The 16,489-nt window shown below is 40.2% G+C and overlaps 1 protein-coding gene across 7 annotated transcripts in view; it reads right to left on the bottom strand.

Annotated features, from left to right (window-relative positions):
- The window catches only part of ccdc88ab (coiled-coil domain containing 88Ab), a 68,448-nt gene that overhangs the window by 21,343 nt on the left and 30,616 nt on the right, over positions 1-16,489 (bottom strand). For all 7 annotated transcript variants that reach the window (XR_003986902.1, XM_030441546.1, XM_030441544.1 and 4 more), the window contains exons 5-14: positions 12,851-12,909; positions 12,089-12,172; positions 11,800-11,940; positions 10,153-10,325; positions 4,753-4,834; positions 4,026-4,184; positions 2,912-3,058; positions 2,607-2,751; positions 1,871-2,049; positions 599-736 (exon numbers count right to left, since the gene is read on the bottom strand). Coding sequence is in view for 6 of the 7 variants with exons in the window: in XM_030441546.1 (XP_030297406.1) it covers positions 599-736; positions 1,871-2,049; positions 2,607-2,751; positions 2,912-3,058; positions 4,026-4,184; positions 4,753-4,834; positions 10,153-10,325; positions 11,800-11,940; positions 12,089-12,172; positions 12,851-12,909 (1,307 nt within the window). In the remaining variant the exon portion in view is untranslated. The remainder of the gene's footprint in view (positions 1-598; positions 737-1,870; positions 2,050-2,606; positions 2,752-2,911; positions 3,059-4,025; positions 4,185-4,752; positions 4,835-10,152; positions 10,326-11,799; positions 11,941-12,088; positions 12,173-12,850; positions 12,910-16,489) is intronic.

Genomic DNA, 16,489 nt, shown 5'->3' on the forward strand with positions numbered 1-16,489 from the left:
TATGACGCATTGCCTCAAAGCCTTTTTTGTCTGACTGTGTTGGTTTATCTGACCATATGCTTGTCCAGTATAGAGACTTGAGGTAATGTTAACTCTATTTTAAAGCACATGAACGCTTGATGTGATTTAAGTTATTCTGAGATAAGTCGGCCTCTATAACATATTACATTCACTTAGCAGAAAATGTTCTACCATCTTGAACACAACAGCCAATCATAACTTGATTGCTTGTATTTTATACATCAAAATATGTTCAACTGACACAAAAATCAAGACTAAATGACTGTCATTAACAGCCCAGATTGAAAAAACAGTTTACCACCAGCATTTGACAAGTCTTTCGAAGATGCCCCTTTCATGCCCAATCATCATAATGTTACCTGTTGCCAATTTACGCATATTCCTGTGGAATGTTTCAAACAGGTATTTTTTGAGTATTTCCATGTCTTTTGTTGCTCCTGTCCCAACTTGTTTGAAAGGTGTTGCTGGCATTTTCATCCAAGCATCCCAACGGTTTTGGAATCAGAGTTGTAAAATGATGTGGTTTTTGGGGAAACATCCCACATTAAATCATTGTGTGTATGTTTGTGATGAGTACCTGTCTCTCAGAGTTTTCCCTCAGTGTTTCCAGAGTCTTTTCCAGTAAAGCCTTCTCCTTCATCAGGTCAGTACTGAGGGACTCAGCGCTGCGGAGAGACTCTCTGTCTGCTGTCAGTTCACTCTCCAGCTGCTCCAACTGCAAACAATCAAATAGTAACATTTTCAAAGTGACGCACTATCTTGAGTGTGTTTTAACATTTTGGTTGGCGCTTATTACAAAAACTGATGGTTGCTCAGTAATGTCAAGTAATTTATGTCAACTTCAATGTGGCATTTCAGAGCTTTTTTCCTCTTCAGTTAAAGATATCTCATACCATGCAGTGAAATCCGTGACCAATAATTCACAGTCACGCAGAAGCTGGTGCAAATATTAATTCATGATACAAACATAATACATCACCTCATTCTGTCACAACTCTGCAGACAGACCCACACAAGTTAATTTACACAAACACACACAAACACACAAACACACACACTTTAAATGACTGTTCTGTTGTTTGAGTCTACCGGCAGCTGCATTCACATTTTAATGTGTTTTGGCTCTAGACCTCAAGTCACTCAGAAATACATTTTCTCACTTTGGATTTTCTTTTTGTGACAGAAAAACACAATTTCATGCTTTTTTCCAGGGGGCCAAGAGAGAGGCTTATGTTTCTTAAAATAGCTGAGAGAGTTCTCTTAGCGAGGGGCATTTGAGAGTCAAAGACTGGAAAAGAAAAGGCAATGCAGGGCTGCCTGGATTTACAGCTTTGCTTTCATCCTCCCATCAACCACTCTCTATAGGCTCTTCTTCTTTCTCTTTTTTATTTCTCACTCACACTGTGTGAAAAGGCCTAAAGTCAAGTGTTAGGCTGATATACTATGGAGGAGGGTTGGTCCAATATGCTAATCTTGGTGGTAACCTCGCTGAGGGGCAGAAAATTAAACTGCAATTCCAACCGAGCTGGCAAAACAGCAATCGCTCTATACAAGTACATATCTCTGAATACTAATACATCTCACAGAAATCAAAACATCTTTTTAGTTACTACATGTACAAAAGCAGATCCTAGCCAACAGATGGAAACTCTTTTGCATAGCTAACATAACATTCTCATACTGCACAACCTATTTAACATGCCTGAGTGCTGAACAAAACAAACAGATTTTCCCTGAAAATAGATGACTAATTGAATGAAAAACTATTGTATTTTAATCAAGAGGAACAACCAACACAACCCCTGACCCAATCAATGAAAATCTCATCAATACACAGTCCTTTACTTACTTTCTGGGTCAGTTTCTGGTTTTCCTGGTTGACTTTGGACAGTTTTGCCACCTTGTCCTCACTGGCTGCTCCTCTGAGCTCCTCCACAGTCTTCAGCAGGGTCTGGTTGTCTTTCTCGAGTTTCAACAGGCGGCTTGAGGTCAGCTCATTCACTTCCTCACCCAGGGATTTCTGAGGGGCTGAATCAGTGAAAGCAAGACAAAAATATGGATGATTTAACAATTATTAACACATCTGTTTTGTTTCTGTTGTTGTAAAAATCACCAAACACTATTAAAAAAACAATAATACTAATCAGTCCATAAAAATTAAATCCAAAGCCAAAGGGACCAACTCTGTAGGTCTTAGCTTTTGAAGTGCCATTTTAACAAACAACCACTCCCACACACACACACACAAAGTCTTTATCCAGATCCCTGGCTAGTTAAACCTCTTAACAGCTTTTATAATCCAAACACACAGATTATCCTCCAAGAGCCACTGAATATTAATTACAGGTCTTAACCAAGTGGAAGGAAAACCCAGTGGAGGCTGGCAAATGTAAATGGGCCATAAGGATGAGACCAGTGCCAAGAGCCTATTATCCTAGTCTGTTGTCTGTCTAACACCTTCAACCTGGTCAACTCAGGTGACTGTCAGCAGCATGATATATCAGCTTTGGCATTAAAGCTGCCAGTTAAAAAACAAAGCTCTTCTTGTTCTCTGGCTTTAAAAAAAAAATCTTGGCTCCTCTTACCTTCAGCCAGTTCTGGTGTCTTAGAAAGTTGCTCCAGCTCCCAGCCCAGGTGCAGGGACTCATCCATGCTCTGTTTCTGGGCCATCTCAAGCACAAGGTTCTCCTCTAACAGCTCCTCCATACGTTTACGGTCCATGTCCCGCTCCTAAAGAAAACAGAGCGTAAGACTGAGTGTTCAGATAACCATATCTTGAACACATAAGTCGTGCGACATCGCTTCTCTAGCACCAACTCTCATCACACTTTGTTCAATCAAATCTCAGATCACTGAATTGGAGCAGTGATCTGTAAATCCATCATCTCACCATCTCCAGGTCATGGATCTTGGATTTGAGCTGCAGATTCTCTTTCTCCAGGAGGTGCAGTTTGTCAGAGCGAGTCCGGGTAGCATCAAGCTGCTCCTCCAACATGGCTTTAGTCTCCAACAGCACCTGGTTGTCCTCCTTCAGCTCCTACAGAAACCACCACATCAGCAAAGAATACAAGTTTAACAACAAAACAAACACTGCAGCTAGCACAAACATTTACTTGAACATGTCTTCCTCTGGACTTACTTTTAATATCAGTACCACTAATAGAATGAGAAGCAAAAGTAACTGTATGCAGTAACAGGGTATATTAGTAATACAGACATCATATAATTTCGGAATGTTTTTTTATGTTTCAGCTCTCATACTTGTACTAAAGGGTATAGGCAACCGTTTTTCCTCTTTTTAAATTCTGCTGTTGTGAACCTTCAAACTGTATTTTTATTCTGTGTAGACAACCTGCTCTGAATTATACTTTTTTTTACTCCTAAAAGTCTTGAGTTTCTTTCTATAGATGTATTTTGTAAACAGTTGCTGAATATGAGAGGTTTCAATTTATTCATATAGTTTGGTTGTTTAAAATAATCGAATTCAGTTGGATTTTGTATTCAAACAGTTACAATTACTTCAATATCATACAAACTAAATAACCGACTTGCTCCATATTATGCATCATGAGATTATGTAATATCGACAGTCCATGGGGTCTTTTAAATTGGTGACATGGGGGTGCCGTTTGGCTCAGTGGGTAGAACAGGTGTCGCAAGTACAGAGGCTTTGTCCTTGTTGCAGCGGACCCGGGTTCGACTCCCGGCCTGGGGACCATTTTCTGCATGTCACTCCCTCTCACTCACCCCGTTTCCTGTCACCTTCTTCAGCTGTGCTAGTAATAAAGGCCAAAAATACACTTTAAATAAATAAATTGGTGACATGTTGCTTGTGTGCTGTCCACAACATGGCCAATTCGAACTTATCTTATTAAGACTTGGTTTCAGTTGATTGCTACTTCCTTTCTTCAGCTACATGATGTGCAGGTATGAAAGGGGCATCCTTTAATTAATAGCATCTAATCAGCTTGAAATAACTCTCTGTTTTTCGTGCAGTTGTGTACCTCGACTCTGGCCTTGTAAAATTCAATATCGTGAAGTCTCTCCTTGTATCGGCTCAGCTCGCTCTCCAGTTTGTCGACACGGATCGCCTTCTCTCTGAGTGCGTCCAGCTCGTCACGGTAGGCCCGAGCCGACCGAGCATCCGACAGCAACTGGTAGCTCTGCAAGTGTTGACAGCAAAACAGAGTGTGAATATAAGGGAATACAACAATACTCTAATGTTAATTTGCAAAAAAACATACTCAAGGGCATATCTCTAAGTAAGGAAATCCATGATCAAAGATGTAACCAGACATGCAATCATGGATCAAAAACTAGAGATTATTTTCCATGTGTTCAGTGACTCTGTTAGTTGTTCAACTGTAATATACAAGTCATACAAGATTACAGTCTTGTCTGTTACATAAACAGATAAGGAACAGAGCGAACTCTCCACACTATCAATTATCAAACATAGAAACCTGCCCTCCATTCTCTGAACTCATCCACCTTGTTTATAGCATCCAGTCAGCCTGCCACCCACTCCAAATCAAAAGCCATGTAAGGCTGTTGCTAGGCTAAAGATAGCTCTAATAGCCCCTAATGAGCTAAGTCACTAGCTAGCTGATTAAAGCCTGGCAGAGCTGCAGAAACAAAGTACTTAGAAAGAAGAGAGAACAGAGGGTGAAGGGGAGATGAAGTCATATGAATGTCTGCGTGTGTGAGGGTTGCTGTGACTTGCGGCATTACCTCTTGCTGAAGCTTTTTGAGCTCCACTTCCATGTTCTCAAGTTCCTGTCTGGTGTCCAAAAGCTGCTCACTCTTCTCCTCTCTGAAAAAGAGAGAAAGATGTTAAACAAAAAAAAAAAAACAAAATGGGGAAAAGTCTGAGGAAGTAACCTAGAATGAGAAAGGACAGGAGGTAGACTAATATACAGATTTCTCTGTACAAAATAAGCAAAATAATGTACTTGTGTCTCTGGTCGTATGATTAAAAAGAAGCCATACATCGTAAACACTGTGCATAGTTTATTTTAAGTGTGCGTGCATGGACGTCTGTGTATCAATTTAGAGTATCAACACGGACATTCCTTTAGGGCTATTTCCATTTTGGAGCGTGCAGCTAAATCGTTTAATGGTTGTTGCAGCCTATTGACATAGTCGCAGAGAATGGTTCCTTTTCCATAATCTGCCTGAATAGTGTCACTATCTTAACTTAAGTACTTTAGTTTCAGTTTTTTGTCAGCGTTTGCATTTTTTTAAAAACTTTTTCAGTAAAGGGTTGCTATTGATCATGCTAGAAGTAGAGCTCTGTTAGTTGTAGCATCATTTTTAACTAGATAGTGTTTGTTTGTTTATTTGGAGGTCATACAGTCTATTTCTCAAAAGAATTTCAGTTATTATTCTAATTTTACTTTTGGTGTCTGTACAAAGCCTGGGTCTTCAACAGGACAATATTTTTAATCATTCTATTTAATTTTTTTCAAAAATGTATGTGTCTGAAAATACACATCAACATGAATCTAACATCCAATTTTCTTACACTCACCTCAGCAAGCTACCCCAACTGTATGCTAAATAACTGCGCGGCAACAATCCATAATGTCAATCAATAACAAGTCAGATGAACTATGCATTTCTAAAACATCCATTTTTAGTATTTTTTTTATACATGGCGCTATAGGCCATGCTACATGTTATTGTCCAAGACTCCTGGTACAGAGCATTGTTCATTTAAAAACTGCAGTTTGCATTGACACAGATCTTAGGCAACATCCCACTGAGCATACGAGACCTTTGTTGGCAAGTTAGATAAATCAGCAACTCACATTGATTTCAAGGCGTCAGTCAACCCACTAACCCATTTTCTTCAGTAAAAATAGCGTATTGTCTTTGTGGTGGTCAGGACACAATGTCCTTCCTGTGTCAAAATTTGGCTACAAATAAACAAACTCCTCTTCCGGACATCACATTCAGCATAACACACAATGTCAAACAGAGAACGGAAAGACAGCAGCTATAAAACAAATGAAGAGCTGACCCTGTGACTTCTTCAAGGGTAAACATATGCAAATCCACCCCTCAGGCTCAAATCCCTCACCTTTCATTATTCTGGAGGAACTACAGCAACAAATAAGATTAAAAGAAAGTTATACGTCTGGTTATGCAAGACATACAAGGAATAATATTCAATTTCTCAATTTTTCACCCTCAATAGTAGGGTCTTTGTATCTGGTATGCAACACTCTCCTGCATCATTTTTTTTAAGTAACAGCGAAATAGGGCATCCTGACATTTGTTGTCTGTTTCAGTTTGTGTGTGTGTGCACATTCTCCAGGCTCCAACAGAGCAAGAGCAGAGGGAGAATCTGTCACACTGCTTTGAAGGAAAATGACGGCATTCCTGAGATACTCTTCTGTGTGTGTGTGTGTGTGTGTGTGTGTGTGTGTGTGTGTGTGTGTGTGTGTGTGTGTGTGTGTGTGTGTGTGTGTGTGTGTGTGTGCGCGTGTTACATAGAACTGCTCCACTGAACATCTGATGGCCTATATGATTACAGCTCTCTGGAGTCTCGGGGTGCATCTCAATAAGGAAAAGGCATTATTCTTTTCATGCTCGGCCATTTATCTTCTCCTTCCTGCCACAGCTAACGTTGTCTGGGAAGTTGGAGTCGACACGCAGGCAGGATATTTACCCATTTCTGTTTTTGTTTCATCAGTTAACTCCACTCCACCTCCTTCAATCCACCCCCTTCCCTCCCCTTTCCCAAATCACAAACACCTGTCAACTCTACCATGGCAGATTAGCTCTGGGCTCATATTATGGATGCAGCTGCCTCGGCTGCTTATGTTAATGGTTTAACACGCAATGCATCTGCGCGAGCCGGGACAAACACTTGTGTTCACTGCTATATTTGAGAAAGTCAAGGAATGAAGGCAGCTTTTATTTCCAGTGTAATAAATGCCAAACTGGTATCTTCCTTACACCTATCTTAATATTAATATTTGCCAAACTGTACATCTTGGCTCTTTCAAAAAAAAAAGATCCTCGTCTTTCTGAGAAGAAAATATATTAAGCTACAGTAACACAGGCTGCTGTAAGCTATTGAATATCACGTCAAAAGCAAATATATGACAATTAACTGGAAGTTGTTCACCTTTTTCCACACAATACACCACACGTACTCAACTTTGGTGTACACAGCCAAACATTTTCCTCTTTACTATTAGATATTGAAGCTACTACAAGGAGTTTTAAATGATTATGAAACCGTCTCAATTTAATACTAATGCCTCTATATGAACTATTTCTATTTAGTTTTTCTCAAGGACTGCCATCACATCTGTGTGCAGACTGTAAGAGCCTATGATTACATTTTCCAAGGCAGAGTTACAGTGAGTACTATGTTAGCCAGTAAAACAAAAATAAAGGCAGGGGCAGATTTTTCTTCAGATAATTTTATTTTTGACATTTTTGTGGTTTTGATGGTGGAACCAAAGAAAAGTTCCTTGTAGTAGCTTTATGGAACAGTGGATTTTGATTGGATCAATTAAAAATTCGATAAACAAAAGGACATTACAAAACATGTCCTTGGACGCGTTGGATGAACAAGGAATACAACACAGCAGACTGGTTAAAAATGCATTTAAACTGCAGTCTAGAACAAAATGTGCACATAAGTTTTGGGAGTAACTTATTGCAGCTAAACATTCCTGCTTTCCACCTGAATAAGTTAGGTATAATTTGTAGTAGTTAATGATCGACTGACATTCAAGCTGTATTGGCTGTTGACCCTAAACGCAAAGAATGACGATTTACCAATGCTGCACTTCTGTTTCTAATCAATTAACATGTTTTCAAAGAATGAAATGCTTGAAAATATGGTATCTTTCAGTTTTCCTTGATTAATTGGGTCATATCAGATCCAAAGAACTCAACTAGTAAGCGCATTTTCTGTCTGATGCCAGTTTATGAAGTACACCACACCTAAATAATGCAGTCTAATAAGGCTGTTTATAGCTAATAAGGGACTTTTAAAGGCAGATAAGTGGTCGAAGTACAAAATGTTTTTTTAGTCTGGGAATTGGGTTAAGACTCATTGAGGAACTGCAGCTGTAAAAAGACTCCAAATGTGTTTCATAGGTATAAACTCAGTGTGTGTCTGGATGAAGAAACATAGCCAAGACGCAGTAGCTCTACCAGAGACATTAACAAACAGACCACTGTGGGAACACTGAACCACACACACGCACACACACGCACACACACACACACACACACACACACACACCAGACCACACAGCAGACACACATATCTAGCCTACATTTGTATGCTAAGACTGTATCTGTGCATGTACTTGTAAACAGGCACATCAGACATATTCCTCTTTTTTCAGTAAACAAGAAACTGCAATCATGTGACCAGTCTTAAAGTTCCTTTCGTCCTTTGTCCGGCGTATCACATGACAATCCTTTTATATACAGACACCACAGCAGCAAGTAAATAATACTATAGCAACCAACAAACAAAACCTCTCAGCCTTTCGGGTGTTGTTCTGTAGCGCTATTTATGTCTACTGAAGAAATTATCATAATGTAGGTCAAGGAAGTATAAGAGAGTCGTCTACAGTGATGGATGTCAGACTTTTCAGCATGAGAACAACAATGGACGAAGGAGAGGATGCTTTTCACTCTTTTCATGTGACCAAGGAGAGGGTGACCTGCAATCCATTCTGAGCGACAACCAGTTGTTAAAGAACCACAATTCTTCCATTTAGCCCTCACAAATGCCAGAGTCTGTGTGGCAAAAGAGGCAGAACAATGTCTCCAGGAGCTGAATTATACAGCTTTCAAATATGACCTAGAGTTTTAACCAAAGCATGATGACTTGTTTGAAAAGAAAGAACAGGATGAATGATGGCAAGCTTGCATTCATTTGTGAAATGGCAGATGGTTTTGGCGTGTTGAATGTTTTGAGCAGTTCTGACAAAACGCTTACATAATATTGCAGGAGCAGCACTCATTTTAATGCTGCTTTGGGGATGACTGGACTTCTAGTCTGGATATCAAAGCTATTCATGCACGCAGATGATTCCCTTGAAGTGGGAACTACACGTCGTCGGAGACAGTCACTGAAGTCTAATCCAAGATTAGTTTTAGTGGGGACTTAATCTCGAAAACATTGTGAAAAAAAATGGACAGCTTATGATGTATTCAACACCTCTTCCCCTTCTTACAACAAAACAGTTCCTGTCAAAGCATTCAGTATCGACTCCGACCCCATGACGTCGGCCTGTTAAATTAGATGCTGTGTTTGTGCTACATTTAAATACTTCCTCTTATCAGGAGGTGATCCTTGTCTTCTAACTGATTTGTGCTGTTGACCATTAAGCCTTTGTGTGGCAAGGGATTATAGCACTTTAAAAAGGAAGCTCTATTATTCATAGGCAGAGTTTAAAAGCCTTCTCCAAGGTTTGTGAGGCTGTGTGTGTGTGTATTTGTGTGGTGCAGTGTGACATCACACCAGTCTGGCCTTATGTGAGTAATAGAGATGTAGGGAGGAAATGGATCACTCTTCCTCTCTGCATTGTCATTGTTGTTCTCCCAGCTTTATGTTTGAGGCTTCAATATAGTCCAAATAACTTCTTAACCACAGAAGGCTGACTACTCTGAGCATACCATTTAGAAGCATTCTTGACTTGCCTCAATATTGTTTAATTAAAAAGGACATCCAATAAAAAAAAAACTATGCCAAAAATGGGGGCATCGCCACAGCTTAAAGGTTAAGAGGCCAACCACAAACTGCAACCTCCCTGAGGCTTTTATTTAATTCCTCCCTCACCCTCGATTCATCCCACTTTTGCTGACTAATAGAGGCATAAAAACTGAATTAATAATGCCAAAAACATGGACCTAAAGAAAAGGACCTGACATCATTATCATGAACTAGACAATAAATCTGAGACTATAAGTTCCCAGTTAAAAAAAAATTTGTAGAACTGTAGCAAACAATATCAACATTTATTGTTACCATTTAGTTCCAGCAAATGACCTTTCTGTATGTTGTTCTAGATAGAAATGTGTTTCTACATTCTGTCCTCTTTGCTCAGTTACATTCATTATTTATGAAGTTGATAAAACCGTGGCACTCACAGTTCCTGTCGAAGGCGTCTGATCTTGGCCTTGGCGTCAGCCAACTCCACAGAGAGGTGCTGTCGGCTTTCAGTCCTCCTCATACTTGGGGAGTCACCAGGAGACTGGGTCGGACAGGGAGCCAAGGGAGACAGCTGCACACAGTCTCTCTCCTGGGTTAATTCCACTATGGTCTGGATGGAAAGAGGCAAAAAGAGAGTGCAGGTAGTGAAAATTCTAGCTGTGCAGATGAGACCGAGAGCAGCTTAATAGAAGTCGAGCTGCAACAGTCAGTCAATACTTAGTTGCCAAGTATTTTGATAACTGATTAGCCCTTTAAATCTTAATTTTAAAAAAGTGTCAAACATTTGCTGGTTACTGCTTCTAAAATGTAAGGATTAGTTAATGAAGAGTCTTTGTTCTTTGGACTGTTGTTGGACAAAAGAGGCAGTGTAAAGATCACTTTGGGCTCCGGAACGATTAAAAATGCAATATGTAAGAATTTTAGTCGAAAACACTGAAAAATATAATTTAATTGATGAACAGAATGTGAATGAACCGTTCTGACATTATAACCTCTATGTATGCATTGCCTTGCAAAGATATATACCGATGTTAGCATGCTAACCAGCTAGCCCCGATTTGGTCCAATCTAAAGCTCCTCTGCTTAGAGTTGTAAACACCAACACTCTTCCAGTTCTCTGAACTCTCAAGTATGACCTCTAGCTACACAGCTAACTAACAAAAGCTACAATCAGCAGCAGTTAGCTGTTACTCGTTTGATATGCTGAGTATGAATTTCACGGGTGGTAAATTATTGCATAGGACAACTTCAATTACAAACATAATCAGTAGTTTAATCAATAATCAAACTAACTGTTAGTTGTAGCCATAACTGATTCCAAAAAAAGGGAGTTTTAAAAGAAACATAATGTTCAATGTGTATATAGTGTGCACAGAAATCAAGTGTTGTGATGACATCAGTTACATAGTAGTATTCAGCGATTGGACTCGCATGGTCTGAAGCAAAGAGGGAGGGAATAGATCCATGGATTCACCCAGATTCCCAACAACCCAAAACTAGAACACAGACACGAGGGCAAACAGTACGTCCACAGTCCCACACACAGCCTATTTTGATCTAGTGCCCATGACAGGAAATGGGATTTTAATTGAGAGCGGCTGGACTACACAGTGATAATCTGGAGGCTATTAGAACACACACACACACAAAACACACACAAAAGATCAGCTATATCAGTTGTGGGTATCTGCACCCTATGGGTTGGAAACTCATTTAATGACGCATATATTCAAAGTAAAACACACGCACATGCACACACACACACTCTCCATCCATGACACAGTTAACAGTTTCAACCCTTCCTTCCTGAAGCTGCTCTTTTGTGGTAACAGCAAAGAAGGGAAAAGTTTCCACATAGCCTCACTAGAAACAGCCATCAGTTTCATTAGCAAAATCTGGTTCCTCGAACTGTAACAGATATCAACACACGACAACCTCCCCCCACACCCACAGAAAGAGAAAAGAAAATTACTTCCCTAGTTGTGCGTTGCTCTGCCCTGTTTACTGTACGTGCTTAATGTTGTTTGGCTTTTGCTGCCCTGGGAAGGAAATCTATATTAACACAAACAGAAACTTCATATTACCTCCAGCTGTGTGTCCCTCTCATCCACCAGGTGTTTGAGGTGGAAAGCCAGGTTTCTGGAGAGGCCATCCAGGTCTTCAGGAGGCATTTCCCCACTTTCCAACCACTGCAGGTCCACCACGTTCTCCTGATTATGAGTCACCTAAAATCACATTAATTACAACATAAGTAACAAGATTTCGCCCGGTGATGTAGAGGGAAAAGACATTGTTCAAAAATGCATCCAAGGAGGTGTAAGACGCTAAATATCTTGATTCTCTCTAGTTTTGTTGACTATGGAGGAGATTTACCTCTTGGATGTGGGATGCTATGGCAGCTTTGGTGTCAAAGTCCAGAGTCTGGATACGCTCAATGTACTCTTCCTTCATCTCACACTGTAAACAGATGGGGGTGGAAGGGAAGAGAAGAGATTTTTGAGATTTTTAAAGAGGTAATTGGGTGGGGTCAACTGGAGGTTAGCAGACCAACACTTCAGACACAAGGCAGAAGCTGAATTGATATACAGGTTTTCAGGAAGCAGTATTTAGGAAAGCAGTTCAGTCTTCAAACAAAAGTTTATCGTCTGGATCAGACAAGATAATTTTCCTCTCCTGCAGGCTGAAGATGAGATTAAAACAAGAATGTGTTCTAAAGATAAAGGCTCTTTTATACCAGGAGTTATTATTCTAACTCAGCACCAAGTACTGCTTTGCTAATTCAAAGTAGAGAAGTAGTATGCAACTACAGTTACTTTATGCTAAAACAATAGATGCTGTGAAAGGTCAGCGCTCTTGTTGGAAATGCAATGAGTAATAACTGAATGGGGCTTTGTTGCAAGACAGGAAAGGTCTGCTATGGCATTCATGACACAGCATTAGCTGCATGAGAGAGTTGGAGTTGATCCATTTTATCAAAGGAAGCAAAACGCTGTAATCAAGGAAGGCTGGACCCAAACGGAAAATAAGATTTCTGGTTTGGGAATTAAATTGCTACAAGATGACCAATAAAAGCAATGAACATGTCAGCAACTAGCTCAGTTAGGACACACCAAGTTGATGAAAATGTGCTCTTACCTGGACAGCACAGCCTAGTAGAAGCAGCAACAGTTTTTTCATCTCCTCCAGACCTTGCTCTAAAGAAAAAAAAACAAAAAAAACACAAAGATAGAGTATTAGGACTATAGCAAAACCACTTCAAGTATGTCTGCTTCAGACACCAAACAAAATGTCACAATTACACAAACAATTTTCAACTATTCTCATTTGGTTTTGTCTCTGTTTTGTCTTGTCTGACATTCAGTTCAACCCTCATTTGCGGTATAAATTGGAGTTAAAAAACACTTGGGGTTGATAGATATATTGTACTGATAGATTGTTTACTGATGGTGGTGGCAACAATGGCCTTGAGCGCTTCACCTCTGATGAGAGATATGGTGATTGATGTAGGGTGGTTGCTGATGAATCATGTCATGTCATAGCAGGTGTTTCATTACCAGATGGGGTCTTACTCATCTCTCACCACTCTGGCACATGCTTAAATTTATTCTCCTATAAAAAAACAAATCAAGATTTAGTAGGTTCCACATAGTAGCGGATTTAGTAGGTGCCACATTTGCCTTTCTTTAAGAGAGGAAAAAATATTCCATCTAGCCCACATTTACTTTCTAATTAACTAAATTCTTATGTTGTTACAGTTTCCTCTCCAATAAAATCCCTTCCTCTAGTAACAGTGCCACAATGTTTTCCACAGCGCTGTGAGCTGGCAGGATGAACTTCCAGTGCTCTTCCACATGTCAGGACATATTGTCAGAAACCCACAAGCAGCTGCCAGCATGCTCAACAGGCCTGAGCTCATCTGTGGGGTTTGGGAACAGCAAACCAGGTGGTTTATGTGTGTGTGTTAAACTGACTAAGTGGTATGGTATACGCAAGTTGTGAGCATCTGTGTCTATGTCTGTGTTAGGACTGAGTGTTTGCCCTATTTGGAGCAGGGTGTGTGTGTGTCTGTGTGTGATAAGCCAGCTCATCATGTGGCCCAGGGGGTAGTGAGTGCTAACACTGTCCGGCTCAACTAATAATAAATCCAGATTAGTGACAGCATGTTTAGGGTGGTCTGTTTGCTGCTCAGTTTTAATGGGCCAATCATCACAGCAGGACAACTAAATAGCAGGCACACGGACAGACAATTATGATCTATGACTTGACCATTTGTGGGACTTTCCCAAATTGTTTAAATGAAATCAAATCTGATGAATAAAACTACTTCTTGCAAATTAACCTCAGAAATCTTCCGCAAAAATGATTAGGCTGGAGAAAGAGACCGACTGTCTGTGTCACTCTCTAAATTCTCTACATTTCTAAATTGCTTCACAAACAGCAGTTCCTTTGGGAAAACTCAGTCTACCAAAACATAGCGTGTCAGGATCTTTCCATCAATTTTACAGAATCCTCCACACAATCAAATCAATGTTCCTTCTCTCATTCCGCTTGAATCAATATAAACACACGTGTCAATGCATTATTGAGCAAAGGAGACTTCCATGAGGTCATGATGTGTCAGGTTAAATCAACTACCCAGTGGGAGAGCAATATTATACGCATGCTAATTAATACTTCATAGACCCAATCTGCATCAGTAATTGGTCACGAGAGTTTAAAGGACAAACCAACACTGATAATGAATCTAAACCTGCTCTTATGCTGCTCTCTTAATAGACAGAAACTCATGTTGTGCTTTTGGCCATGGCCCAATCACTGATGTCACAGCAGGTAATTTTGCACTAATGCTGGTGGAAAACTGAAGCTATGAAGTCTGAAATTATAGTTTTCCTCTATAATGTGATTTAACTGTTGATTCATCCATTACAACTAGCTAATGTTTTGATGTTTCTGTCATGATATGGAAATTCAGCTGTAATTGCATTTGTTCTGTACTGCAGCCAAGGAAAGATGGTGAATTTTGTTTTTCTAGGTCTCGTGGAAACTTTCCAGTTGTTGGGTCCAACACCACAGCTAAAGGAAAACTCTGGACAGGTAATGGAGTCAGTAGAAGTGCTTCTCAGATGGTTGAGCGCTGGAAACCTCCTCCCCCTGCATCTTTCCAAAGCCAACAATCCAACAATCCTATCCATGGAAGGACTATATAAACACTTTTGTGTTCCACTACTTTTTATTTTAATGGCTGTTAACAAGCTTCAACAAGCAGTCGATTATTAGAATAGTGGATCAAAAGAAACGAAATTTCCAACTTTGATAACCACTGTTTTAGTCATATGTCAAACAAAAATGTCAAACATTTGCTGGTTCCAATTCCAGCTTTATGAGGACTTGCTGCTGTTCTTTTTCATTTATGATAGCAAATAGAGAGACTCTGATTTCTGGACTGCTGGTTGGATAAAAGAAGCAATATGAAGCAGTCGGTTTGGGCTCTAGGGACCTGTGATTTTTAAATTTTATTAGGGATGGATATTAAAGAATTTTGATAGGGGAAGTTCCTGAACGATGCTCAAAGAAATTTTTCGATAAATAAGAGGAAGTCAGTGCTTTGCGTTAGTCAGTAGCAGTATGAGGAGGCATATAAAGAGTAAATTAGCAAATTTCAACCTTAAAGGATGACGTTAGATAAAACTTAATTCTCACTGCTGCAGGGATTACTGGTACTCTATTAGAGCCACAGGAACCTATTCTAGTCAGGGAAGGGACTTTGCTCAGCAAATCTACTGGAGCAACATGGGGAAGATAAGGGACCACATAGGATAAATAATTTATACTGCTAGAGAGGGAGAGCAAGAGGGAGAAACGGTAAGAGGGAGAGATGAAAGGAAAAAAGACAAAGGAGGGAAAGCACCACAGAGCACAGGCAACACAAACACAGGGGAGGGATATAGAAATAGGGAAACCAGGAGAGAGCAAGAAGGAGGCGAAGAGGCGAGGATGAAAATAGAAAAGAGAAATCTCCCTCCAGCAGCAGCAGCAGCAGCAGCAGCAGCAGCAGCAGCAAGGAGGCTTCAAGGAGGCGCTACCCGTCGCTCTTCTAGCATCATCTTTTCTCCATCCCTGTCCCCCTCCCTTCACACACTCACTTCACACTTCCATTTATTCCATGCAACACGCATCGCCCATCCTTCCTTCCTTCCCTTAACATTGTTACATATCATCTGCTCCTACAGAGTGTCTGCATCCACTCATCTAGGCTTCCTTTTTCACCTCCTTTCCTCCCTCCCTGCTTTATCCTCTTAGCAGGAAACAGGGGGTCACACGGACACTGACTAACCCTTCTTCCTGCACTGCCATTGTTAATCTATGTGTGAGGATGTGAGTGAATAAGAACCCCCCTCGCCATGATGAATACAATCATCAGGACCTGATGACTTGCATGTCCGTGGTAAAACTTATACAAGCAATCCCATATTGTTTTGACAGCATGCCAGAGTGTATTCAACATATCTTACTGGAGAAGAGGACAGAGTGGGCTGGAGATTTGTTTTCAGATTCTTTTAGGGCATTTGTACTTTATGAGGCAAGATAAAGTGTCAAGTGACTTGGAAGACAGGCAGCCTGGGGCTGAGGACAGCAAGAAGGCACACAACCTAGTCTGTCTTCAATCAAGAACCACTAAACTGGATAAAGCTGATCATACAAAAGAAAAATGATCAAAAAAACATTGGTAAATACAGAATTTTCTCATGTTTACCCAACTAGCTAGCTCTGGCC

The sequence above is a fragment of the Sparus aurata genome, chromosome 15 (assembly GCF_900880675.1).
Source record: "Sparus aurata chromosome 15, fSpaAur1.1, whole genome shotgun sequence".
Taxonomy (NCBI): Eukaryota; Metazoa; Chordata; class Actinopteri; order Spariformes; family Sparidae; genus Sparus; species Sparus aurata.